At 51.0% G+C, this 26855-nt stretch overlaps 2 protein-coding genes across 5 annotated transcripts in view; one reads left to right on the top strand and one right to left on the bottom strand.

Moving 5' to 3' along the window:
- Window positions 1-807: 807 nt before the first annotated feature.
- TREH (trehalase) lies at window positions 808-20093 on the top strand. The gene is made up of 15 exons (XM_074936837.1): window positions 808-920; window positions 8925-9025; window positions 9358-9505; window positions 10199-10286; window positions 10467-10567; window positions 10973-11065; window positions 11418-11534; window positions 12325-12447; window positions 13297-13346; window positions 14150-14350; window positions 14986-15203; window positions 15643-15754; window positions 16433-16545; window positions 17108-17161; window positions 17383-20093. The coding sequence occupies exons 1-15, from the start codon at window positions 808-810 to the stop codon at window positions 17518-17520; spliced, it is 1770 nt and encodes a 589-aa protein (XP_074792938.1). The 3' UTR covers window positions 17521-20093.
- PHLDB1 (pleckstrin homology like domain family B member 1) overlaps window positions 19113-26855 on the bottom strand; it is a 117280-nt gene continuing 109537 nt past the window's right edge. Inside the window, exons 26-27 of one of the 4 annotated variants that reach the window (XM_074936833.1) lie at window positions 23440-23478; window positions 19113-21201 (exon numbers count right to left, since the gene is read on the bottom strand). In XM_074936833.1, the coding sequence (XP_074792934.1) occupies window positions 21061-21201; window positions 23440-23478 (180 nt within the window). In that variant the 3' untranslated portion in view covers window positions 19113-21060. The remainder of the gene's footprint in view (window positions 21202-23439; window positions 23479-26855) is intronic. The other 3 variants (XM_074936835.1, XM_074936834.1, XM_074936836.1) reach the window with 3 other exon arrangements.

Below are 26855 nucleotides of genomic sequence, written 5' to 3'. Positions count from 1 at the left end.
GAACTCCTTTACAAAACTTTTCTTAAACATTACATGAATATATTGTCTCGTACTATAGAATTGGACTTTAAAATCTCTATTCCATGATGAGATATCTTTGAGCTATAATGCATCTTAATTATAGCTATCTTTAGATAGGTTTTTTCCTCAAAAAGCATTTTATCAAAAAAATCCAATTTAAATTTTAAAAAGTATTAAAAAAAAAAAAAAACCCAACGATTTTTTTTTAATCATTGATTTTTATTTACCCTGGTTCCTTCTGTTTCCTCTATCCATCCATGGGTCCCTCCTCACTCGCTCCCTGCTCTTTTCTTTTTCTGGCCTTCTCTGTGCCCTCATGAGGTGCCTGATGTTGGGGCTTGGAGTTCAAGTCCCTTAACACAGGCCTTTTTCTGTAGCGTACAGTGTACTTGGACGTGTTTGTTCTGTTACTGAACTCCCTTCCTTTCCTCCCCTCCTCACCCCATGATGGGGTGCACTACTGCCATATGGTGCCATAAGAGCCACTGGAGCTACCCCACCCTGTGCTAGAGACTTAGACTGTTATTAATGGGTTAGTATCAAGAAAGACCGAATTTTCAGGCTGTGTCTCTGAGAGATAAAGCTACTGCAAATAGTTCCAAATAATTTTCTTTGCCAAGGATTGAAGAAGCAGCCACACCTTTTGAAATCTAATGCTAGCCCCCCTTAATGCATGCAGTTTATCTCAGACTTTGCTTCACAGACCTTTGCACAGGTGGGTGGAATCTGGTGCAACTAACTTAATGATTCAGCAGAACAGCAAACACTTCATTCTTCTCCTCTCAAATGGCTTGCTCTGCAAGGATTTTGGTGACAGCCTGGTGCTTTTTTGTCGGCATCTCTGTTTCTGTGCTAGGGTGGCAAGGACTGGTCTATGGGCTCCCACCTCCTTGTGAGAGGTAACTACTTCCTGGGTCCCCGAGGGGTTGGTGGGTCTCCTGGTGACTGATCTTGGGGCAGGGACATGTCTAATTATTTTTCTAATAAAGTGTCCTGGACTGTGCTATACAAATAAGAGTTGTTTAGACGCACAGTGCTGGTAGAAGATTGGGGGATCAATAAGAATATGCTGAGAGCGGCATATAAGACGTGTGTGTACACTCTCTAAGATCTTTACTCTTTTCCCTTCCTCTCCCCAACCCTTCTATGGGCCCTTCTCCTCCTTCTTCGAGTGCTTGCTCATATCCATTCCAATTAGGTGTGCGTGCGCCGCGTGCACGATTGTCAGAGAATTTTTACCCTAGCAATACCCGGTGGGTCGGCTGTGGAGCCCCCTGGAGTGGCGCCTTCATGGCGCTAGATATATACCCTAGCTGACCCAGCGCCCCCTCAGTTCCTTCTTGCTGCTCGTGAAGGTCGTTGGAACTGTGGAGCTCGGCTTTGCGGCTCTCCACTCTCCCTAGCATCAGAGAAAAACACAGTTCTCACTCTCAGGTTGGGTGCAGCAAATCAGATACGCTTTATTACCTCAAGCAATTGCACAGAGGTAGAGAGTGCACTAGGACACAGGGTTTTCCCCTACCTAGGCAGGTCTCTCCCAGATAAACAATTTGAGCAAGTATTTATACCTTTATTACAGACAATAATAAGCAACAACTGCATATTGTTTATACGTATTCCTTCATGATATTTTATTTTTCTTACCATTTCTCTTATAGTCTGCATTCTATTCTTATCTAATACAAGGTCACAACAGCCTCTTTCACAGTTGTTTTCCACTCGCTTCGCACTATCCCCGCTTCTACAAATCTCTCGTTATTAAAGCTGGCGTGAGCCTGACTCCTGCTCATTTCAGAGGCCTGCATTCAAATTCCCTTTATCTACTTCCACACTAGCGATACTGTCTTCACAGTTTGTTAATTGTTATAGTTGTTGAGGTTTTAGTGTAGTTATAGTAGTGGGTTAGAAGGGATCTCCTCTCCGCCTGCCGCTTGGGCTCATGCCCAAGGCTCCGGGCTTTAAACCTTGTTCATCTTGTGCTAATCCCATGCCAACGGGAGACCCCCACGACTCCTGCCTGAAGTGTCTGGGGGAATCCCACCAGGCAGACAAGTGCAAAATTTGCAAGGGATTTTGGCCCAGGACTGAGAAGGAGTGGGACTTTAGATTAAAACAGCTCCTGATGGAGGCGGCTCTTCGCCCAGATCCCCCAGCAGCAAGCCGAGACCCAGTGCCGACCGCCTCGGTGCGCAGTGCCCCAGCGGCCGCAGTAGGTACTGCACCGCAATTGGACTCTGGCAGAGACCGCGGCACCGAAGTTCCCCAGCACCGCAACCGGTGCAGTCAGTCCGGCACTGTTCTCATTTGCCTGGCCAAAAGCAGCACCGCAGGCCAGAGATAGCTGCTCCACCGCAGCAGTCGCCAGCGCCCCTGGGACCGCCCTCGCAGTTGCATCCGGTAGTGGAGCAACCGAGGGTTCAAGTGCCAACGTTGGCGCCGCTGACTCTGGCACCGAGGGAAGAGCCATTGAGTCCGGCGCACACGGGCTCCCCGACTCGTAGCGTGGTCGAGCCCCAGCTCCTATCAACGCTGGATACCTTTGCGGCGGCAAGGGACCTCATTGCGATGACAGAGTCGACATCACCACAAACAGTGGCACTGGCTCCTGTTCGTGTGGTACCGTCCCGGGGCAAACCATCCCTGATCCGGCCATCGGCTCCTCGTTTGGAACTACGGCACCGGTCCCGTTCTTGGATCCGTTCCTGCTCCCAACGTCGTTCTCAGTCCCTGCGACGCTCACAGTCCTGACGCCGCTCCCTCTCGCGGCGCCGGTCGTACTCGCAATGCCAGTCGTACTCATGGCACCGATCCGACTCGCAGGGCCGGTCAGACTCCCGGCACCGCTCATGGCACCGCTCTACACATTGGTCACCGTCCCGGAGCAGGTCTTGGTGCTACTCTCGGAGACGATCATCGTCGCGGTCAAGATCCAGATCGCGGCACCGGTCCAGACCTCGGCACCGGTCTCGGTCCCGGCACTGCACCCCAGGTTTGTAGCGCTGCTCCCCGCAGTCGTGGCACCGATCCCCGGGCGCCCGGTACCAGTTTCTACCGTGTCCGGGTGACTCGACGCAGACACGTTCGGCACTGCCTTGGCCTTCGCGATCTGCCTCACATTCATCGCAGTCCGATGTGGGCTCACGACCCAGCCACACAGCTCATAGCCTCGGCGAGGGTGATGCTGCCCATTGGCAAGAGGAAGACCATGATCCCGTCCAAGGGTCTGCCCAGTGGCCCTTTTGGACACTGTGGGCTTACCACCAAGCCCAGGGCACCCCATCCGGGGCCTCCCGCTCAGCCCACTCAGAGCTTCAGGTGCCAGAGGCAACCATAAGCCATCCTGCTCCGGGGGGCATGGAAACCACAGCCTCAACTCCAGGGCAGGGTCCAGACTCCGGAGTTGTGGACCCCGGACGACAAGACCTGACCCAGCAGGAAACACCACTGGACCCCCTGGCTCCCGTGGCGTCGTCCTCATGCTCCCCAGACAAGGCGGTGGCTGGGACAATGGTCTCGGGTCCCCTTCCAGTAGACCTCCATGCCCACCAGGACCTCCTGCATAGGGTGGCACGGAACGTGAACCTCCAAGTGGAGGAGGTGGTGGATTTGGAGGACCAGGTGGTGGACATTTTGTCAGCGGAGGCCCCGTCTCGAGTAGCTTTACCACTCATTCGCACCATACAGACCACGGCCAGAACAATCTGGCAAACGCCTGCATCCATCCCTCCAACTGCTAAAGGGGTGGAGAGGAAATATTTTGTCCCCTCCAAAGATTATGAGTACCTCTATGCTCACCCTCAGCCGTGTTCACTAGTGGTGGCCTCGGTGAATGAGAGGGAGTGGCACGGGCAACAGGCTCCAGCGCCCAAGTCGAAAGACGCCAGGTGTCTCTATTTTGTTCGGGCACAAAATCTATTTCTCAGGGGGGCTGCAGCTCAGGGTCATGAACCAGCAGGCACTCCTGAGCTGCTATGACTACAATTCGTGGAACTCTATGTTAAAATTCAAGGAGCTAGTACCTCCGGAGTCCAGAGATGAGTTTGGGGCCCTGGTAGAGGACGGCAAAAAGGTGGCCAGGACCTCTTTACAGGCCTCATTAGATGCCACGGACTCCGTTGCCCGGACCCTTGAGTCGGGAATAGCCATGCGGCACATATCCTGGCTGCAGGTGTCCGGCCTGCCGCCAGAACTGCAGCAAACCCTACAGGACCTTCCCTTTGAAGGACGAGGCCTGTTTTCGGATAAGACCGATTCCAGGCTCCAAAGCCTTAAAGATTCTAGGGCCATAATGCGCTCCCTGGGGATGCACACACTGGTCACACAACGGAGGCCCTTAAAACCCCAGCCTCAACGATCCTATCCCCCTCCTCGGCCAAGGCAGGACTTTTGTAGGAGATGTGGTGTAAGAAGTCCACCAGCCACCAGCCAGGGCAGAACCAAGGCCCAGCTAAACCTCCGGCGGGGCCCAAACAAAACTTTTGAAGGTGCGCCCAAGGACGGCGTACCGGACATCAGTCAGGATCCTTCCCCACTGTTCCGGAATTGTTTATCCCGTTTCACTGTGCATGGTCCCTCATAACTACGGACTGTTGGGTTCTTTGCACGATGGAAAAGGGATATTCTGTCCAATTTTCTTTCTCCCCACCCTCCCTCCCCGTCCCTCTTCAGGGACCCTTCTCACAAGCAACTCCTTATGCAGGAAGTGCAGACGCTCCTAACCATGAGAGTGATCGAGGAGGTTCCAAGGGAGTTAAGAGGCAGGGGTTTTTACTCCTGTTACTTCCTAATCCCCAAAGCAAAGGGTGGGCTTCGGCCTATTCTGGACCTGCGCGGACTCAACAGATTCATGCTAAAGTTGAGGTTCCACATGGTGTCCTTGGGGACCATCATACCTTTCCTGGAGACTGGTACGCTGCCCTTGACATGAAGGACACATATTTCCACATAGCGATTCATAGCGATTCATCCAGCGCACAGACGTTTCCTTTGCTTTGTGGTCAACTGCGAACACTATCAGTTCACGGTCCTTCCATTCAGTCTTTCTACAGCCCCCCAGGTATTTACCAAATGTATAGCTGTCGTGGCAGCCTCCCTCCATTGGCAACGAATCCAAGTATTCCCGTATCTCGACAATTGGCTTATCCGAGGTCGCACCAGGGAACAGGTGCAGTCCCACGTCCAAGCGACCATGGCCATGTTTCGTCTATTAGGCCTCCTCCTCAATATGGAAAAGTCAACTCTGGATCCAACCCAGAGAATAGAGTTCACTGGGGCATCTTAGATTCCAGACTTGCCCGAGCTCTTCTACCGGACGCCCGCTTCCAGTCTTTGGCAAGTCTCATCCGGAGCCTCCAAAGTTTTCTTACCTCAACGGCAAGGACGTGCTTAAGCCTTCTAGGGCACATGGCCTCCTGCACCTACTTGACCAGGCATGCCAGACTGTGGCCTCGCCCACTTCAGGCCTGGCTGACAACAGTCTATCCCCTAAGTCGAGACAGTCTAAACATGGTGGTCACTGTCCCGGAAACGGTGTTAGCCTCTCTTCGCTGGTGGTTAGACCCCAGGGCAGTATGCGAAGGAGTCCCATTCCATACACCCTCATTGTCTCTAGTCACAGACGCATCATCCGTTGGATGGGGCACCCATCTCGGGGGATGGCCAGACGCAGGGTCTATGGACCACAGCCGAACTCTCTCTACGCATCAACGTACGGGAGCTGATGGCGGTGCGCCTGATGTGTCAAGCATTCCGGGAGCATCTACATGGCCGTCGCGTGGCGGTCCTCACAGACAACACCACGGGCATGTTCTACATCAACAAGCAAGAGGGAGCTCGCTCATCCCCCCTTTGTTGGGAAGCCATTTGTCTGTGGGAGTTTTGTATAGCCCACTCCATCCACCTGATGGCGTCCTTTCTCCCAGGGGTCCAGAACACATTGGTGGACCACCTCAGCAGGTCCTTCCAGTCCCAGAAGTGGTCGATCCGTCCCGATGTCATCCACTCCATCTTCCTGAGGTGGGGGATTCCCCAGGTCGACCTGTTTGCCTTGCGCAGCAATCGGAAGTGCCAGATATTTTGCTCTCCAGGGACGCTCCCTGGATTCTCTCACAGATGCCTTCCTACTCCCGTGGAAGGGCCAGTTGTTCTACGCCTTCCCTCCGTTCCCTCTGGTTCACATAGTCCTACTCAAGGTGTGCAGGGACAGAACATGTCTGATCCTGGTCGCCCAGGCAGCACTAGCACACCACACTATTGGAGATATCAGTAGATGCCCCGATTCCACTCCCGCTTTGGCCGGACCTGATCTCACAAGACCACGGCCGCCTCTGTCACCCCGACCTGCAATCCCTCCACCTTATGGCGTGGATGCTGCATGGCTAACTCACTCAGAGCTTCTCTGCTCCCATTCGGTGCAGCAGGTCCTGCTAGGTAGCAGGAAGCCCTCCACTCGAGCCACGTACCTGGCCAAATGGAAGCGTTTCTCCTGCTGGTGTGCTCAACGCGGCACGCCCCCCCTGCAAACGTCCGTGCCTCTCATCTTGGACTATCCCTGTCCCTAAAATGGCAAGGTCTGGCAATATCATCTGTTAGAGTGCACATGGCAGCCATCTCGGCTTTCCACCCAGGAGAAAGTGGACGCTCTGTTTTCTCCAACCTTAATGGTCAGTAGGTTTCTTAAGGGCCTGGACCGTCTCTATCCGCAGGTGCGGCAACCGGTTCCCACGTGGGACCTTAACCTGGTCCTCTTCAGACTTAAAGGGGCCCCGTTGGAGCCGACGGCCACCTGCTCACTTCTGTACCTCTCTTGGAAGACAGCCTTCCTCGTGACTATCACTTCAGCAAGGCGCGTACCTGAGATCAGAGCCCTCACTTCGGAACCACCATACACGGTCTTTCCATAAGGACAAGGTGCAGCTACGCCCTCACTCGGCTTTCCTTCCCAAAGTGGTATCAACTTTTCACGTCAGCCAGAACATTTTCCTCCCGGTCTTCTATCATGCTACTAGGCGAGAGCAATGGCTGCACCCTCTCGACGTTTGTATGGCCCTTGCCTTCTATAATGAGCATACAAAGGCGTTCAGGAAAACGACCCAGCTCTTCGTCGCCGTGGCCAACCGGATGAAAGGCTTCCCGGTCTCTTCACAGCGCATCTCTGCTTGGATCACGTCCTGTATCCGTGCTTGCTATGACCTGGCCGGCATCCCTGCCAAGCCCCTCACTGCCCATTCCACAAGGCCTCAAGCCTCGTCGGCAGCTTTCCTGGCACAGGTTCCAATATAGGAGATCTGTAGAGCTGCCACTTGGTTTTCAGTGCATACTTTTGCCTCTCACTATGCAATAGTCCAGCAATCCAGAGACGATGCGGCATTTGGTTCAGCGGTGCTGCACTCAGCGATATCTCACTCTGACCCCACCGCCTAGGTAATGCTTGGGAGTCACCTAATTGGAATCGATATGAGCAAGCACTCGAAGAAGAAAAGATGGTTACTCACCTTTGTAACTGTTGTTCTTTGAGATGTGTTGCTCATATCCATTCCAAACCCGCCCTCCTTCCCCTGTCGGAGAAACCGGCAAGAAGGAACCGAGGGGGCGCTGGGTCGGCTAGGGTATATATCTCGCGCCGTGAAGGCGCCACTCCAGGGGGCTCCACAGCCAACCCACCGGGTGTTGCTAGGGTAAAAATTCTCCGACGATGGTGCACATGGCGCACGCACACCTAATTGGAATCGATATGAGCAACACATCTTGAAGAACAACAGTTACAAAGGTGAGTAACCGTCTTTTATATCATTAGGCCTTTTTGTTTAGATCAGTCAGTCTCCCTTCCATAAACATTTGTTCCAGGTTAATGTGACACTTCGTGAACTTTCACATACTTTTTACTGTTGAGCTCAGAATTAGAATAAATTTGTAGGCCCGATCATCACATTAGGGTCATGCTCTCTGTGGTTGTTCAGGCTGCATCTAGCTTTCTGCTACTTCTGTGTCTCTCTTGTGTCTGTGTGGGAGAGAAACACACTACTCTACCAAACAATCCCCAGCAAAGCCCCCCGCCCACACTGAATGGTGACACGAGTCTGTTTTTTAATTTGAGGCCCTGTTTCTTAGGCTTATTTTGAATGAAGTTTACACTCATCAGTTTCAAAGTAGTTTAACCCAACCTATAACAATATTCTTCTCTCATTTCAGTGTGATTACTCTGTGCAGAGTCTTTCAGCTTCCTGTACTGTTTGCATAGGTTTAAAAAAAAAGGAAAATGTGATAGAACAATCCCAGAGAGTGGCAGGGAGTCGAAGGCAGGATATGGAAGTACTTTAAACCCTAATTAACATTGTTAGAGTTCCACGTTGGCAATGTCCCTTCAGACACAGCTGGGGTAGTGCCTGGCTGGTGCATATGGCCTGCTCTGCATGTGTCAGAGCCATGCTCTAGCCAGGCACTTTTACAGGTCTGTTATGTGGTTCTGTAAATGGTTGTAATATGTTTTTGGTTCTGTTTGGCAGGTGAGACCAAGTCATAATTGATTTTGCAGTGTAAATGGTCTCTTAGGCACCATCCATGCTGGGGGTTCAAACAGAGTTAAGGGACCACATTTAAACTCCTATAGATAAGTGGGTTTAACAGGCCTTGGCTGGCTGACTGTATAACTGGTTACTTGCCCCTTTCTTCCCCCTCGTTGAACACTGCTTGGAGCTGTAGGTGTGTGGATTGGCCCCTGCCTTAAGGTTGCTGTCCATGTTAACAAGCCTGTATCATTCTGCAATTAATGAAGCAGGTTGTATCTAGCAGAAATAAGCTGGTTGCTTCCTGAGGAATTGGCTGGACCGCATGGGTTAGGACATGCCTGGATGTGTCTGAATTTCACTCCCCCCCCCTTTTTTTTTCTCTCTCTCTCTCCTCAGCCAGATTTACTGCACTGGGGACCTCCTGAAGCAGGTCCAGCTGGCCAGGCTCTTCTCTGATGACAAACACTTTGTTGACATGCCGTTGCGGGAGTCTCCAGGTCAGCAATGGAGTATGGCTAGGGACACAGAGCTGTTTACCCTTTTCCCTCCTGCCAGACACCTGCAGTCTAACCCCACACATGCCTGTTTGGTGCCAGCTGGGCCCTGTGCCCATCCTACCACACTCGTACAGGATGATTAGGAATTCTGATACTAATGCACAGGTGTGTGCTGTGCCCCAGGGGTATTAGCGGGAATAGTGGCACTGTGCCCTGGTACATACTACAGCAAGTAGTCACTATGCCTTCACCACTGATGGTCTTCGTGTTGGCAGATTTGGCAGAACCTCAGCCAAGGCAGTAGATAGTGATTGCTCTTTTATTTTCCCCAGAACTAGTTCTGAAGAAGTTTCAGCAGCTAGTGAATGTGACTCCAGGGGGGATATTGTCCAAAGAGCAGCTACAACAGTTTGTTAGCTCATCCTTCAGTGACCCTGGACAGGAGTTTGAGCAATGGGAACCTCAGGACTGGACAAGCAGGTACAAAATGGAACACAAAGGGGCCCCTGCAAGAGTGAGTGTGGAGACGAGCCTCAGGGAATTTTCTTCACAGTTCCATGGGCTGCGGTCTGCCCTGGTGATGGGAGTAAGGGAGCCAGACTGCACTGTGCTGGGCTCTGTCCCACTCTGGAGACGGGGGCTGACTACAGCTGTCTTTTTTGTTTTTAGTACTTGGGGGATGTGGTAGCTGTAATCAGTGCAAGGTGTAATCAGTGTTCCCCATTCACAGTTCTGCCAATGCACCTCACCCTGACCTGCAGCCTCCCGGCTGTTTCATCTCTGCCAATGCCCCTCCATCCTGACCTGCAGACCTTGCTGATAGTCCAGTCTTCGGCTTGGCTTGGCTTGAGCAGAGGCTACCAGTTGTGATGAAATGGACTAGAACGTGAGATTGTTTTTTCAGGCTAACACCCTCATGCCTCCAAATCCAGCTGTGATCATCTGAGGATTGAAGCTTAGGTCTCTAGAGCTAAATTGCTGATTTAGCCACATTCTGACCTGTGCATTGCGGGGAGTGGGAGCCAAGAAGGGTGCTGTGACCCATAGATTGCTGCATTATATCAGGCAGAGTATGTCACATGCAGTTTCTGGAAGCAACCCTTGCCTGTGGTGACTAGGTGCTTGGTTGTAGCTGTCTCCTCTCTTGAGTGTGTTTTCTTCTTTATCTTCCAGCCCCCAGATTTTAGCCAAGATTTCTGACCAGAAACTCCAGGCATGGGCATCAGATCTGAATGCCAAGTGGAAATCCCTGGGGAGAAAGGTAGAGATATGCTGGTGGGGGGTGACCATGTTTCTGTGCACTGTGTTTGAAAAGAGTGCGGTGAAGATTCGGCCCAGGCTAGTTGGGGGGGCTGGAGGAGGGGCAACTGGTTTAGGGAGCTGGGGGTTGTGGGAAAGGGTTGTGGGGAGTGGTGACCAACTTGGATCATCTCTTTTTCAGATCAAAGATGACGTAAGGACTCACCCGATGTTTTACTCTCAGATTTATGTGCCGTACCCTCTGATGGTGCCTGGTGGCAGGTTCATTGAATATTACTACTGGTGAGTAACAGCTGGTGTGTTGGAGCCTTGTCCTGGTTACACCTCAAACTGACTTAGCTGCAGCCACAGCTGGAACCCTGGCTCTGACCCATGCCAGTTGAGCTGGTGAGTTTTGCTAGGCTTGGCTGTCACTGGTACTGTTCACCTGGCCAGTATGCATGGGGGTTGTTTCAAATAATTGTACTTGCTGAAATTATGTGACAAGCTGTCCTGTCGCACACTAAGTGCGGCCATGACTGTAAGGTGTGAGTGCGGACAGACTGTCCTCAGCCCCGGCCTGAACCCCATGCCTCAGGAGGGTATTGGGTGTGAGCATGGACCATTACAGCTTACATTTGGTTCATGCAGGGCCACAAGCCCAAAGCATCTGGTATCGCTCATGCAGCTGCTGCTTTTGTGCTGCAGGGATTCCTACTGGGTGATTGAAGGGCTGCTCCTCTCTGAAATGGCAGTCACAGCCAAGGGGATGATACAGAACTTCCTGTACCTGGTGGAAAGGTGAGACCCTGACCTAAGGCAGGTAGAGAGAAGAGGCTGGCTGGCAGCTTGCTACCTTCCTTCCTCAGCTCTGAAGCCACTCCATCCCTGTCCAAGCATGAGGAGCTGACCAAGTGACACAACCCTAGCTCTGGCAGTGCCCTATGCTGACAGGGTGTCACTTTGAGGATGCTTGGGTGGAGACAGTTGTCATGAGGGGCATACGTCATCTTGTCCTCCCAACTTTTGCCATCTTGTCACAGTTGCAGGGCCCTGCTCAGAGTGCAGTGTGGGAAGTGGGGCGGCTTCTGCAGGGCCCTTCATCTTCCTCCCCAGGGGCTGTGTAACACATGGTCTCTCCCCTGATGAGCAGGTATGGGCACATCCCAAATGGAGGCCGAGTCTATTACCTGCGCCGGAGCCAGCCACCTTTCCTCACGCTGATGATGGATGCCTACCTGGCCCACGCCAATGACACAGAGTTTCTCAGGTGGGCATGAAGTTCTGCTACGCGTCACCAGTACCCTGCATGTACCAGGGGGCAGGGGTAGATTCTCCTTACCTCTTCCTCCCTCCCTCCCTCCCCCATGGCTGGTGCTGATCCCTTGGGCTCCCCCTCAGGATCAGGTCGAGATGGCTGCAGAGGACATGGGTTGGCACCCTGTAACCTAAGATAATAAAGCTCCCCCATCTCCTATGGTACCAATAAGGATCTTGCATAGCTTTGAGGGTGGGGACTGGCTGCAAATGCGCAGACAGGGTGGGACCTGGAGTGACCATGAGCCTGTCCATTGGGTGCTCCGTATTCCAGGTGTCTGTGACTCTTACCCCTGTCCCCCTTTCACAATTGGCAGAGCCCCCTCTGTGGGTGCACACATGCCCCTGCCTATGCCCTCTCCTCCTCTGAGATTTCCAAGCATACCCCAGGCCCCTATGAGCCTGGCTAGTCTCATCAAGAGCCCATTGCTGTAATATTGGGTACAGCATTGCCATGTGCACCATCTACTGACTGGTCCCAGGGCCAGCGTGGTCTGCACTCTGCTTGGCCAACGGTTTGGAGGCAGGAGGAGCATTGCTCCAGGTCATGGTCTGTGCTGTGTATGCCCTTCAAAGTATACACTGAGCAACACCCACTGGGAAGTTCCCTGGAGCGGTTCATTCCCTACTGGGCTTTCTGTCCCCCCAGTTCCTGGGCAGACCCATGACTGGGTGATTTGTTCCTCATGGAAAGAGACTGCTCCGTGAGGAGGCACTGACCATGCCTGTGGTCTGATTCCCAGGGAGAATATCCATCTGCTGGAGGTGGAGTACGAGTTCTGGCAGAGGAATCGCTCTGTGAGCCTCACAGTTGGGGACAGGAATCACACTCTGAACTACTACAGCGTTCAGATTGGGGAGCCCAGGTACCATCCCAACAAGCACCATCTAATGGAGTTACACTAGAGGGGGAGTCAGGACTCCTGGGTTCTATTCCCAGCTCTGCTGCTGACTCACTGTTTGGCTTTGGGCAAGTGACTCACCCGTCCCTCCCATGCCTCAGTTTCCCCAGCAACAGAGGGGGATAATCCTCCTGCCCCCCTCTTTTGGGGGCTATTGCACATGCAGGTCTCTAGCAAAGCTCTACAGTGGCACTGAGTATGTTCCACAGACCATTCCCCGTCCTGTGGTGGAGACAGGTGCCAATGGGCATGGCTGTGTTGTTGTCTCTTCCAAATCCTGTCCTGTGATAGGACATTGACGTCACAGTGCAGAGTGGGCTGTCCTTCTCCAGCCCTTGCAGAAAACAAGCTGCTGCACAGAGCTGCGCCTGTCCCAGAGCATGCACAGGCAAGATCTGCAGCGGCAGGCAAAGGTATCATGGCCTCTTGTTACCCTGAGGAATGTGTCCCTTGGAGACTTGAAGGTCCACTGTGCAGACAGCTTGAGGAGGCGCTCTCCAGCCCAGCAGCTGGGTTGCTGGTTGAGATCTGGAACTGCTGAGGGTGGAGCAGTGCTTTATGGGGTTTGTGCTGCCCTCAATGTCCGACAGGGTCATCATGCTGCAGTGCCTGGCAGCTGGTCCTTGTAGGACCACTGATAGGATTTCGCCCACAAGCTCAGCTTCTGGCTTCCCTTGTGCAAAGCCACTGCGAGATCTGGCTCTGCATGCCAGGCATCCCAGCCTTTGCCTGCTTAGGGCCAGGAAATTACTAAGAACGGGACTGACCTGGTGATCTCTCTGCCTCCCATCCCCTGTCCACCCTCCCCTGCAGACCAGAATCCTACAGCAAAGACTGGGAGTTGGTAACTGACTTAAATGAAGGTAAAGAGATATTTCTGTGATGTGACAGATGCTGTCCCTCTAATGCCCACTAGAACAGAACAGCCTGTGCTGCTTTTCACTGACTGCACCTAAATGCGGGCACCCATGTACCAGGGGGAGGCAGAACAGCGGGGTGGGAGGCAGGGAGAGATTCCTGAGAGTTGGGAAGGGGCTTGGATATGGAATTCCCATATGTGGGAGGTGAGGCCATGGCACAGATGTGGTGGCGTTGGGGGTTAAGCTCCTTTTAGCCATGGATTCTTGTGATCACTGCTGGAGCTCTCTGCACAGAATCCTGGTGTCCTTCTTGGGAAGCTGGGTGGTGGGATCATGCCCACCAGATGGTTTCACTCTCCTTGGACTGCATGGGTTCAGGCTCCTACATGTTCCCATGATTCAGACAGGGAAACATCATGTGTCAATTCTGCAGGACAGGATTTGTTGGGGCTCCCCAGGATTTGTGCTCTAACAGTTCCTTCTCTCTAAGGAGCCTTGGGATGGAGCTAAGAAAGTGTGTTAGAAGCTGCTTAACCCCTGCTCCAGCTGAACCAGCATAGCCCTTATGTCTGTCTGTCTGCTTGGGGGTCAGTGCTCTGGCCTAGGGTCCCTGCTCTAACACATGGTTCTATCCTCATTGCCCCAGTCTGGGGACCTGGTTCCAGCTGCACTGACTCACATCCCATCAGAACCTGTGTTCCCTTCTCTGCTGTTTCCTGCCAGTGGTCACCCTGGGCAGAGGTACTAAATCTTCTGCCAAAGGGGACATTGAGTAGTATCTGTTCCAGTCTGTGTGTGTCTTGTAGATGCCAGGCAGGAGCTCTGGGCAGAGCTAAAATCTGCGGCAGAGTCAGGCTGGGACTTTTCCTCTCGCTGGTTCCTCTCCTGGCCTCCCCCACTCCCTGCAAAACTGAAGGATACCAAAGCCAGGGCTGTAGTGCCAGTGGATCTGAATGCCTTTCTGTGCAAGACCGAGCACCTGCTGGCTTCATTCTACAGGATATTGGGTAAAGAGACTGTTGGGAAGTGCCTCCCTTGGAGATACTGATGCTTGTTGAATCTCTTCCCCCTCCATGAGCTAGGGACACAAGATGTTGTTATTGGGGCAACATCCCCTGTGTGGGGAAAGGGCCCAGCATCCAGTAGCATTGCTACTCGCAGAGCAACTTGTGTAAACAGCAGTGCAGCCCAGTTGCATCTTTCTGCAAGTGGGAGCAGGAAGCAGTTTAACTTTTCTCTGCCCCAGGTAAAGCCACTTTGCTGCTCGCTTCATTTATTTGTGTGTTTATTTAATTCTCAGGTGCTGGGAGCCTAGGGAGGGTATCAGGTGTATAGGGGATGGGCATTGTAATGATCAGTCTTGTCTAGGGCACCTGCCTTTCCCCATCTTGGGCTGTGTCAGCAAATAGAAGCTGGAAGACTGCAGCTGACTCTGCCTGAGCTGGAGTGGGTTTCAGCTTCCTCCTCTCGAATACTGAGCAGTGGCCACAGGCCATGCTGCTCGGAGTGCACTGGGACTGTAGAGTCTGCAGTGAGCGCTGCCGTGGACCATGGCAAACATTGAGGCTGGGCTGTAGTTAATCTGTGGATGCTTCGCAAGCCCCTCACTAGTGTAATCAGCCATTCTCTCTCTCGCTCGAAGGAAACACCACCAAGGCTGCCCAGTTCCAGGCTGCTCTGGAGCGCAGGCTCGAGGCTGTCCAAGCTGTCTTCTGGAATGAGGCTGCTGGAGTCTGGCTGGACTTCAACCTCCTGAAGAAGCAGCCAAACCCAGCCTTCTACCCCTCCAACCTGGCACCCCTGTGGACTGACTGCTTCTCAGACCAGGCTGCAGCTGAGAGGGCAGTGCAGTACTTAGAGGTGAGCTGGGTTCATGTGGGTAAGATTCCTCACCTCAACAGACCAGTCAGTCTCCATTAGCCCATGACGTGGGGAGTGTTCCTTGCAGATAGTGGTGGGTACCACATACCTTCCTACTGAGCCTGGCATGTGCTGTCTGCACAGAGAAGAGCAAGGTGGAGCTGGAGCCCAGTTCTCATGTAGCCCCATCCCAAGTGTTTGCCAGGAGATTCCCAGGACTTGCTCCTCCAGCTCAACCCACTAGTGACTCCTAGAGCCCGCTTCCTGCACTGGGCCATGCCTGTTCCCATCTCAGGAGCTTGGCTGGGCTAGGAGTAGCTGACCAGGTTAGCCAACGAAATCCTCTCTCCCTAGATCCCCTCTGCAGCCTTCTGTGTCCTGGATGGTGACTCACTGGGGACCCCAGTACCCCCACTCAATATGTTGTCTACATTTGCAGGGGAGCACAGTGCTGTCCTACAAGAATGGGCTCCCTACCTCACTTGCCAGGACTGGGGAGCAGTGGGACCTGCCCAATGCTTGGCCTCCACTGCAGCATATGGTGATTGCAGGTAAGGATGTTGCTGTGCTCTTACCTAGTTTTCAGGACAGGAAGCCCATTGGAGAATTTGCTGTTTGGTACCAGACCTCCAAATTGTTTTAGGACCTGCCCCTTGTTTCCTTGCACCTTGTCCCAGCCATGCTCCCGCTCTAGGTATTGCATTATGCCTCTCTCAATCCCTGCCCTCCACGCTGATGCTGCTTTGTAGCCTTGTTGATTGATCCTGTTTCTATGGGTTTGGTTCCTGACTGTGCAGCAGCTGCAGGCCAGGCTGTGAGCCCATGTGTCACAGTGCCATCTTGGTTTGGGGGAGACTCTCCCACCTGGGCCTTTCCCAAACTGCTGCTACAGCGGGCCATCCAACCACTGACACTGCTCAGTGGAAAAGCCAGGTGGCTCCAGTAACCTTCCTCACAGCTGCTTGAGAGTCCATAAGCCCTTAGGGCCTTGATCTGTGGCCTTCACTTGAGCAAAACCCACATGGTTTGGTCCCAACCTGTGGAAGCCTGCTTTTGGAGGAGGGGGTGGAAGAATTGTACAAAGCCCCTGCCAGGCTCCCTGGGGTGGCCTTGAGCTCCAGTGAGGGCTCTATTGTCACCTCTTGCAGGGATGGACAGGCTAGTGTTTGCAGGAGCTCTAGCATCCGCTGTGACCAGGTCCCTGACCTGGCATTTATCTGTGTTCATAGGTTTAGCCAAGTCCAGCTCCTCGAGAGCCAAAGAAATTGCCTTTGCCTTGGCCCAGTACTGGGTCAGAACCAACTTTGCCTTATATAAGAAGTACCAGGCCATGTTTGAGAAGGTAAAGCCATTGGTGGTCCTGGACAGCCAGGCTGCAGCCCCTGTGGGTAGGAGTTTTTCAAGTGGAATTCATGCACACATCCTCCCCTGTGATCCTGGGCAGCTGGTGGTGATTACCTCAGAGTGCCTAGTGCCTGCATGGAAAGAGACAGGGCTGCTACCCTAAAGGACCCTTGGTTTGTTTTAACCCTTTCATTGTCAGTTTGTATTCAGAGCAGGGCCCCAGGTGTAGAGACACCAGATCCTATCTCAGACAGTTCATCTGAGTGGACTTGACCATGGGCAGATGTGTCCAATGTGGGGGTGGGGGTGGGGGTGGCTGGTCAGTCTTAGGTCTTCCCTATTGTGCTGGCTGGTCTTTGTCATTCTGTCCCTTCCCCCCTCTTCCAATGCTGCTTTCTGCCCCTGCCTGATATACAGCTTCCTCTGCCTTAAGCACCTGTGCTCGTGAACACAGAAGAGCTGGATTCTGTGCCTGCCCCTCCTTCCCTGGACTCTGGGGGGGGGAAACACTCTAGCCCCCACTCTAATGGGGCTTTCTGAATAATCTTCTTTCTCCCCAGTACAATGTCGATGGAGATGGGAAGCCAGGGACAGGAGGAGAGTACCAAGTCCAGGTAGGAGCATGTACTGAAATGCTTCAATGCCTACAGGGTCAGGATGTGTGCTTACAATCTCTCACTAGGCAGGGAGGATGTGCTTTCCTTATGGGGGAAGGCCCCCTGTTCTACCTTCAGACAAATTGCTGGGCTGGAAGCTGATGCTGCAGCCATGTGTAAGCTCCTGCCCTGGATAACAGGAGCATGTGCCTTGCTAATGCTGCATTCTCTCCCGCCAGGAGGGATTTGGCTGGACCAATGGTGTTGTCCTGCAGCTCCTGGATCTCTATGGTGACCGCCTGACCTCTGGCTCCCCCTCCAACCCCTTCGGGGCCTGGATTGTTGCTGCTTGCATCTTCCTCCTTAATCTGAAATGACAGGGAAAGTGGTTTGGGCTCCCAGCAGCAGGGCCAGAGGAGACAAGCCCATGTGTACGGAACAGTGCCCTGGCCTCATAGCCAGTTAGGGAAGGGGGGGTGCACTCACCTGGGGCAGCCACCTCTTTCTATACCTGCTGGGACAGCAAAGCAGCCACAGGTGAACAATAGTTGTGACTAAAGCCCCGTGCATGCAGCCTTGCTGAGCCCCCTACCTGCAATTCTCATGCTCTTGCTGTTTCAATAGTGTTTATCAAACTGGTCTCTGCTGCCATGCCTACCTTGGTGGCTACTGGGACAAGTAGAGCCCTGATTCTTGTGGAGGTCTGTGCTAAGGCATCTCAGCCCCTATAGATAGACTCTGCCCTGAGAGTAATGGTCCCTGATCCCCCGGTGTTGACAGCTAGTGCAGAGGTGAGATCCCTGAGGGAGTGTGTTATGTATCCCCCCTCCATAGAGGATGAGTTGTTACAACTTAGAGCTAAGGTCCTGAAGCTGTAACAGTTCATGCTTGTATCTTTGGAGGACCTTAGATCAGGCTCCACTGTGGCTATTACACGTGCATCTGCTACAAGCAAGGGAATGTGCTGTTACCTTGAAGCATGGTGCTGCTCCCTGGGTCCCTTTCCCTGTCAGGGTTCCCACTGCAGCATGCAGCCTCATCAGAAAGGGAACCTGTTCTTGTTTGCGCTTGTTGTGCCTTTGACTGCCAACCACAGCTCGTACAATGCCTTTTCCAAACTGTGACGTGACCCCAGGCCTGGGCTGCGGGCTCCCATCATACCCCTGCATCTCAGTTCAGTGTGTCTGTGCAGCACCTGGCACAGTGACTGGAGCTCCCCTGTACATGAGGAAAACAGTAGTGCTGTATTGCACCTGCCAGTCACCTGCTGCTCTTCCACTGCCTGATGGGCTTTTGCACCACTTACCGTACAGATTCTGCACCTCAATTCTCCCAGCCACAGCAGAACAGGAGCAACACGGCCATGGGCACAGAGGGGAAATATGACGAGTAGAATGGGCTGCTACTACTAGCAAACTCTTAAGGGGCTATGGGACACAGTGGTTTCATTCAAAGTCATCAACTGCATGCTGAGTGACCCCATATGCTAAGGCCCAGCTAGAACTAGTCAGAAACTTGCATTTGCAGGTGGGAGGAAATTCCATAATTTTGAAAGGTGGGGTTATTTTTAGTCAAAATTGGAATGGAATGAAAGATAAACATGTTATAAAAATGTAATAAGAGGGTCATAGTTTACTGTGGGAGCCCAGCTCATTTCCTACCACAGATCCTTTTATCCCTTCATTCTCACCAAGCTCCCTCTGTGCCACCCTTCCACATCCTCCTCATTCAGAGAGAAGTGTAAATAGTTAAACTTGTAGAGTTTGTTGAATTATTTCTTTTGTCTGGATAGTCACTGAGGCTGTCACCATTCCAAACTTCATAGGGGTAGGGCAGAGCACTTTCAAAGACAGGTGTCTTCCCAGCACAGTGCCTACTGAGAACCCTTTGGCTCAAGAGCGGGGAAGGTGGAAATAATCTCAAGTCTGTTACTCAAAAGGCTTTATTGTTTGCAGTCTGTCTACAACTACTGAAAAAAGAGAGAGGCTGGATTGGCTGCTGCCTGCCCCCAGCCTAGGTCAGCAGAGGGAGGTACAAACTGGACAAAAGGAGAGCTAGGCCTAACAGCAGTGGCACTTTAGGAATTCAGATACCTAGGGTTAAAAAAGATATTTAGAAAATAAGGATTTCAAGGTTATAAAAGCAAGGTGGGATTTAAATACTCTTGTTCTTTCAAGGGATTTTCAGCTGTGTGAAACTTAACTCTTCACTAAGGCCTAGAGGAAGGCTGTGGAAATTCCTAGCTCTCAGCTGGATTTTGCTAATGGGGGTAGGTATAGTTAGCCACTTTAAAGGGGCACAAGATGGCAAGGGGCCCAATTCTTTAGCCAGTCAGCAAAGCACTGAGTGCTGTCACTTCCACTTCTACAGTTGGAGCAGCTTTAGGCTTGGATAGTATGGGCCAAATGCTACAACGGGCTGAGCCCCCTCAGCTCTCTGGGACATTGAGGGGGCTCAGAACCTCACACCATCTGGCCTTTAGAAGTGAATTTAGGCTCTGACACCCCATGAGGCATGTGCAGACAGTTAACTGTAGGCTTTGCATTCTTCTTACCTTGCTCTCCTGGTATCTCCTTTGGGCGAGGCACTTTTTAAAGCTCACAGTGTCAGCAGAACAAGCCATTTGTTCCATTAGACTACACCTCCGTGCCTAGTGCATGAGAGAGATCAAAGCCCTGGCAGACATAAATATTCCCCCTCATCCCACAACATTTGCACACCTGGCACAGTACTTCCACCTTTACACCACACCATAACCCATCAGAACCTTCCAGCCAGGCACCTTGCCTGGGCTGATGCACAGATCCTCAGAGGTGGTCAAGGCACAGGAGAGCAGAGAGATGTCTGACACAGACAGACCCCTCACTGTTACAGGCAGCTGCAGTAAATCTGGCAGGACTGTCATGGTGCACATGCTGGCACCTGCAGCAGCCTTGGCACTGGTGAGAATGGCACAAGAAAAGGAAACAAGTCAAGCAGACAGTGGAGCAAACTGGGGTCTGGTCACAGGTGCTGGTAGGATGCGCCAGATGCATCTGTGATGCAGTTGTCATGGTGATGCCCAACAATCTCCAATTTTAAAAAGTGGCAGCATTTAGATAGCTTAGTTCCTTAATCCAAAAGCTTCAGGCCTAGTTTGCACTGGTACCGGTGGGATGGTCTTTGGCAGCTCTTCTGTTTTGTACCTTTTAGCCCATTGATATGTTTCCATTGAAGAATAAAAAAGCCTGTTCTGTACTGTTTTTTATATATATAAAAAACCCTCTTGGCTGGGCCTCTGTGCCAGCCTTGCTTAACACCTCTGTTCCATGTTAGAATGATTACACCACACCTGTGCACTAGCTAGGCCCGTGCCTTCACTCTTATCACCTACACTGTGTTTAATAGAAAGCACAGGGCATTTGGTGCAGGCAGAAGGGGAAACGCAACAGCGATTCCACTATTCCACAAGGAATGGCTACAATATGAAAAAATAAGGATTTTGTAACAAAAAATCCTGGCTTTACACAGCTGATTTTTCCCTGTTGTTTTTTTTTTTTTTTTTAACATCCCCCCACTGGAAAAACAACCACCCCACATTTATTCAAACAACATCCCAAAGCTCTCTTGGGAAAATGGCAAGATGGCAAGAGTGCTGGGCCTGGAGCCAGGCCCCTCTAGTCAGCAGGGAGGTTTAACCAACCAGGGCCCAAAGGGCATGATACAGCCAACATCTGCATGTTTAACCAACCCTTATATTCAAGATCTTCTTGCTGTGGGATAAACACCCCAGGTGGCAGGAGATGGAAATGGCTGTCTGCTGTACCAGGTGGTGGTGGGGCCTCTAGGTTATCTTGGACTGTCAATGGCAAATCCATCTGGGAGAAGAGGAGAAGGCAGGTCTGGAACAGCTCCACCTTAAGCACCCCTGGTCCCCATCAATTCATGAACTGGGTGTAGCCTTCTGCTCCAGTCACAATGACATCCATCCAGATCCTCATGGCCTCAGCTGATGGTGCCACCATGTAATAGAGGCGGTCATGGGTCTTGACGCAGAAGGTAAGAGCTGGGTTGGGACTCTGCAGAGGTGAAAGAAAAACATGAGGAGCTTGTTCTTGCAGTAACTAGGGAGCCAGCTCTTCCCTCAGTGATAGAACCCATTCCACCTAAGGGCTGCTGAGGACTTTTCTAACTACAGCTAGTGCTCCAGCAGAGGCTCAAGGCTGTACAGCTGCCTGTCATGCTGTTGCCCAGCTCCACCAATCTCAGAGAGAGGAAGACTGTCTGCTGGGCAGAGGGGGAGTGGGGGGGGGAGCCCCTAGTGCCAACCTGCCTGAGGCTCCTCTGCCTTTGATATGTCCACCTCCTGGGGCAGGCCCTTGTGTAAGGGATGTGTCAGACACTGAGTGCGCTTCTACCCGTAAAGACAGATCCTAGTCACAGTGAAGTCAATGAAAGCTTTGCCTAATAGAAGTAGTATTTGGCCTGAAGAATGAGGCAGCAGCTTGAATGAATGGAGAAGGGGAAGATGAAGTATAGGATGTCCTGAGATGATGGAAATCCAGGCACTTGAGATCTGCAGACACAACACTAGAGGAGGAATGGCTGAAACAGGATAGAGACCTCTCAGCACATGGAGAGAAACCCAAAAGCTGAAGCTACTGTACTGACTCATCATTCCAATCCAACTGTGTTGTCAGACCAGAACAGCACTGGGGACACCAGGGTTGTGGAGGATGGAGCTTACACAGGATTAAAGGTTCCACTACTGTGTCTAACAACCAGCCAATCTGAGAGCCACTGTGACCTTACTGAAGAGAGTCAGGACCCTGGGGAGTCTATCTCTGGCTCTACTAGTGCAAACATGGCCATAGCCAAGTCAGATCAGCTCTGTGCCATGACTTCCCATCTGATAATACATCTTTCCTACAAATCTGGTAAGTAAGCCATCCACTCAGGCAGGGTGGTGCTGCTAGAATCAGACCAATCACACAGCACATTCCTGAGCAGCCAATCAGCACGCACAGATTAACCCCCAGCCAGGCTCAGGCCAGCACAGAATGGCAGTATAAAAGAGGCTCAGACCTTGGCATATGAACCTTACCAAGGGCAGAAGGGAGCTGCAGGTCTGGCTTCCGTGCACTGGCAGATTCTGTGGCCAGCATTAGGCAACTCGCATAGGATACAAATACCCAGGGCATACTCTGAGTCATGCTAGATAGGGGCAGAGTTTACATGTGGTACCAACTGAAATTGGCAGCTGAATGCTAGAAACAGCCGTATTCATTGATCTCAGCCCTGGAGCTACCCCAACAATTTAATGGGGATGTTACATTCACAGCTCTCAGTCTGTTGCAGAGGCTGCTTAGAGTCAAGGCTACTACTTGTTTGGGGAGACCACATGCTGAGCAGATTCTGATCACACAAACTCATTCCATGCATGCATGCCCCAGATACCTTGAGGATATTTCTCAACACCCTACTGCTTAAGGAAAATCCAACCCGCCCTCAGCTCCACCCAAGCTGCTGCCATTTGGGAAAGATACTTGAGAAGCTGGGTGGGTGCAGAGGTGGAGCCTTAGTCTTGAAGCCTGCTGCAGGGGCCTCAGTTGTCCCTGGAGTCAGTAGGAGACAGATATATGGCACTTTGCTGGACCTGGTCAAAGGAGGTGGTGATACCTCCTACTCTCCCCTATCTCTGCAACCCAGAGTCCAGCCACCTAAAATGCTCTCCCCATTTTGTTCAGCCCAGCCCCATCACAGCCCCCAAGTGCTTGTGGTTCCAACCCACACTTTGATCTCTCCTGCATGAAACCCCAATGGCAAATGCGAGGGATGCTCATTCACCCTAGTCACTATTTTTTCCACAGTACCTGATCCTGCTCCTATCAAAGTTGAAGGGAAAACTTCCTCTCTCTCTCCTCTGGGAGCAGGCCCAAAGCACTCTAGGGCGAGACTGTATTGGCCATGCACACCATACACCCAGTCAATCTTGTAAAGGAACCCCCCACCCCATTGCAGAGAGAGGGTGAGGCTCAGAGGCAGAGGGAAGGAGCCTTAGGCTGCTGGTCCAGAAACACCAAGTGCAATACAGAAATAGAGCCCATTGCAGAGTGTATTCCTAGTGAAACTGCCTTTTGTGCAGGGAGGTCAGAGACTGCTGGGTTGAGCAAGACTCTGCATTGCCAGTTAAAAACAAATGAGCACACAGACTGCTACAAACAGGCTGGGGACCCAACCAGTCAGGCAAGGTCACACCACCCCACAAAACAAGAGGAAAGAGTGAGAGGCAGAGAGACAAGTGCACTGAGACAAACCTCTCTTCGGAAGTGAATGGGGAGAATATCTGCTAGTTGCTAGAAGAAAATAAAGACAAATGCAGTTAGAACAGTTCTGTAGCCTTGCTCCCATTGGAGCATCTGTTGCAGTGACTGAAACCCTCTCCCCATGTTAATTATGCACCCTAGGAAGCATTCAGAAAATCAGTTGGCTCCATTAGGGCAAGGAAAGCACTCTGTTAGGCAAAAGTATTAAGAGGTAAACGGTTCAAATGCTAAGTGTATGGCCTAAGTGCAGGACAGGTGGTATTCCAATGGAGGAGGGAGGGCCTTTACTCTTCCCTATTGAAGCTGGTCCCCCTTCATTAAATAACTCAATAGTAGGGCTGTCAAGCAATTAAAAAAAATTAATCACAATTAATTGCGCTGTTAAACAATAATAGAATACCATTTATTTTAATTATCTTTGGATGTTTACTACATTTTCAGGTATAGTAATTTCAATTACAACACAGAATACAAAGTGTACAGTGCTCACTTTATTTTTTATTACAAATATTTGCACTGTAAAAAACAAAAAAAATGTATTTTTCAATTCACCTCATACAAGTACTGTAGTGCAATCTCTTTATCATGAAAGTTGAACTTACAAATGTAGAATTATGTAGAAAAAACCAAACTCAATTAAAAAATAAAACAATGTAAAATTTTAGAGCCTACAAGTCCACTCAGTCCTACGTCTTGGTCAGCCAATCACTCAAACAAGGTTGATTACAATTTGCAGGAGATAATGCTGCCTGCTTCTTGTTTACAATATCACCTGAAAGTGAGAACAGGCGTTTGCATGGCACTGTTGTAGCTGGCGTTGCAAGATATTTACGTGCCAGATGCACAAAAGATTCATGTGGTCCTTCATGCTTCAACCACCATTCCAGAGGACATGCTTCCGTGCTAATGATGGGTTCTGCTTGATAACAATGCAAAGCAGTGCGGACCGACGCATGTTCATTTTCATCATCTGAGTCAGATGCCACAAGCAGAAGATTTTCTTTTTTGGTGGTTTGGGTTCTGTAGTATCCACATCAGAGTGTTGCTCTTTTATGACTTCTAAAAGCATGCTCCCCACCTTGTCCCTCTCAGATTTTGGATGGCACTTCAGATTTTTAAATCTTGAGTCGAGTGCTGTAGCTTTTTTTAGAAATCTCACATCGGTATCTTCTTTGCGTTTTGTCAAATCTGCTGTGAAAGTGTTCTTAAAATGAACGTGTGCTGGGTCATCATCCGAGACTGCTATAACATGAAATATATGCAGAATGCGGGTAAAACAGAGCAGGAGAGATACAATTCTCCCCTCAAGGAGTTCAGTGACAAATTTAATTGACGCATTTTTTTTTTAACGAGCATCATCAGCATGTAAGCATGTCCTCTGGAATGGTGGCCGAAGCATGAAGGGGCATACAAATGTTTAGCATATTTGGCATGTAAATACCTTGCAACGCCGGCTATAAAAGTGCCATGCGAACACCTGTTCTCACTTTCTGGTGACATTGTAAATAAGAAGCAGGCAGCATTATCTCCCGTCAATGTAAACAAACTTATTTGTCTTAGCGATTTGGCAGAATAAGAAGTAGGACTGAGTGGACTTGTAGGCTCTAAAGTTTTACACTGTTTTGGTTTTGAGTGCAGTTATGTAACAAAACAAAAAAATCTGCATTTGTAAATTACACTTTCACAATAAAGAGATTGCACTTCAGTACTTGTATGAGGTGAATTGAAAAATACTTTTAAAAATCATTTTTACAGTACATATATTTGTAATCTATAATAATAATATAAAGCGAGCCCTGTGCACTTTGTATTGTGTTGTAATTGAAATCAATACTGAAAATGTAGGAAAAACATCCAAAAATATTTAATAAATTTCAATTTGTTATAAGTGCAATTAATCACAATTAATTTTTTTGAGTTGAGTAGGACAGCCCTACTCAATAGTAATTTGGCTAGAACCTACATTGAATCCTGCTGTAATCCAGTGGTTGGATTCTTCCCCCAACAGGGTGGTGAATTGCTGGTTCAAATCCCTTTTCTGCTGGTTGAGATGGGATTTGAAGCAGGCTCCCTTATCTCTCAAGTGAAGGGCCTAAATGCTGGACTGGAAGGCATTCTGACATAGGGTTCCCTCAGTCTTTTCTATTGACACTGGTCCACTTTACATCATAACTGGGCCAAAGTCTACCTCCACAGTTCTTGATGGTATGGGGGTTAGAGCACTTCTCTGGGATGTGAGTGACCCTGGTTCAAATTTCCCCTCTGCCTCAGTGGAGGGGATGTGGTGCCTGAGGTGCAGGGCCTTGTAAATTGACTGGACTATACAGAGCAGCTCTTAGCTGGTTTAATGAGTAATTGTGGCCATACAAAAGACCCAAATCACTCTTGTCCCCAGCAGCTAGGATACACACCCAGGCTGTGGCAGACCCAGGTCACTCCCCTTCGCTGCTGAGGGATGTGAACAGGGAGCTCCCACCTCCCAGGGAGAGTCAGAGGTGGGCAAGCCCTGTCCAAATCCCCTCCCTGTCCCAAGGTGGGAATGGCCTCCTGAGAAAGGGAGGGGGTTCAGACATGGATGTTCCACCCTAAAGGGCAATCACCGAGGAGGCAGGAAATCCCTATGCAAACTCCTGCTAAACATTTGAACCAGGCTCTCCAAGACCCAAGCTAGTACCCTAACTACTGGACTATAGAGTAACTCTGGCTTTTGGCCTGGCCAGAAGAATAGTCAAATCAAGTGGAACAACTTCAAGAGGCAGGAATGAGGAAGCCCATGAGCACTACCTACACCAAAGACCAGGGCCCATATCTGGGCTACTGGAGAGCTCTCTCCAAACCGCTTCTCCACGGGGAGCCTTGCCAGAGACTCATAGGCTCCTCAGGGATGAATGTACCTCGCGGTACCTCGCCAAGCATTTGCACTGACACTCCCATAGCGTTGTCCAAACTGTTGGCTTGATTAGTCAGCTGGAACTCCACATAGGCAGCCCTGAAGGCCGTACAGAGACCTGAAGAACAGCCCATTCTGGTAAGCCCCGAGCCTAGGCAGGCTGTAGTGAACCCTGGGTTCAAACTCTTGTCTCCCTCCGTTTGACTTCCTTCCTTGGGCTCCAGGTGAGAGCCCCGACTCCTTCCACCAGCCAGTTCTTATTGCCACCTCCCTAGTCCTGTCTTCTCCAGCTGGGGAAATGCTGTTCAGGCTCCACAGGGAGAAGCAGGGACGTCCATATTCCTCTGGGTTGTTGCCATAGCAGTTCCTTGCTACCATGCTCTCCTCAGACATGGCTTTGCTGTCTTCTGGGCTCATCCCTGCCCTGATTTCCCTTGTTCTCTGCAATGAGGCAGAGATAAGAAGGCAGAAACTGTAGGCATGATGTTTGCAGATGTAGGTCCAGGCAGAATGGAAT

Source organism: Natator depressus, chromosome 22 (assembly GCF_965152275.1).
Source record: "Natator depressus isolate rNatDep1 chromosome 22, rNatDep2.hap1, whole genome shotgun sequence".
Taxonomy (NCBI): Eukaryota; Metazoa; Chordata; order Testudines; family Cheloniidae; genus Natator; species Natator depressus.
This window is presented reverse-complemented; position numbering and strand designations above follow the sequence as displayed.

Excerpts from the sequence above, each read along its gene's own strand:
- TREH (XM_074936837.1), top strand. The coding sequence starts at position 808 with ATGGCTTGCTCTGCAAGGATTTTGGTGACAGCCTGGTGCTTTTTTGTC. Across the intron at positions 10,287-10,466 it reads GGAAATCCCTGGGGAGAAAG|ATCAAAGATGACGTAAGGAC; the intron begins GTAGAGATATGC and ends TCTCTTTTTCAG. Across the intron at positions 12,448-13,296 it reads GTTCAGATTGGGGAGCCCAG|ACCAGAATCCTACAGCAAAG; the intron begins GTACCATCCCAA and ends CCTCCCCTGCAG.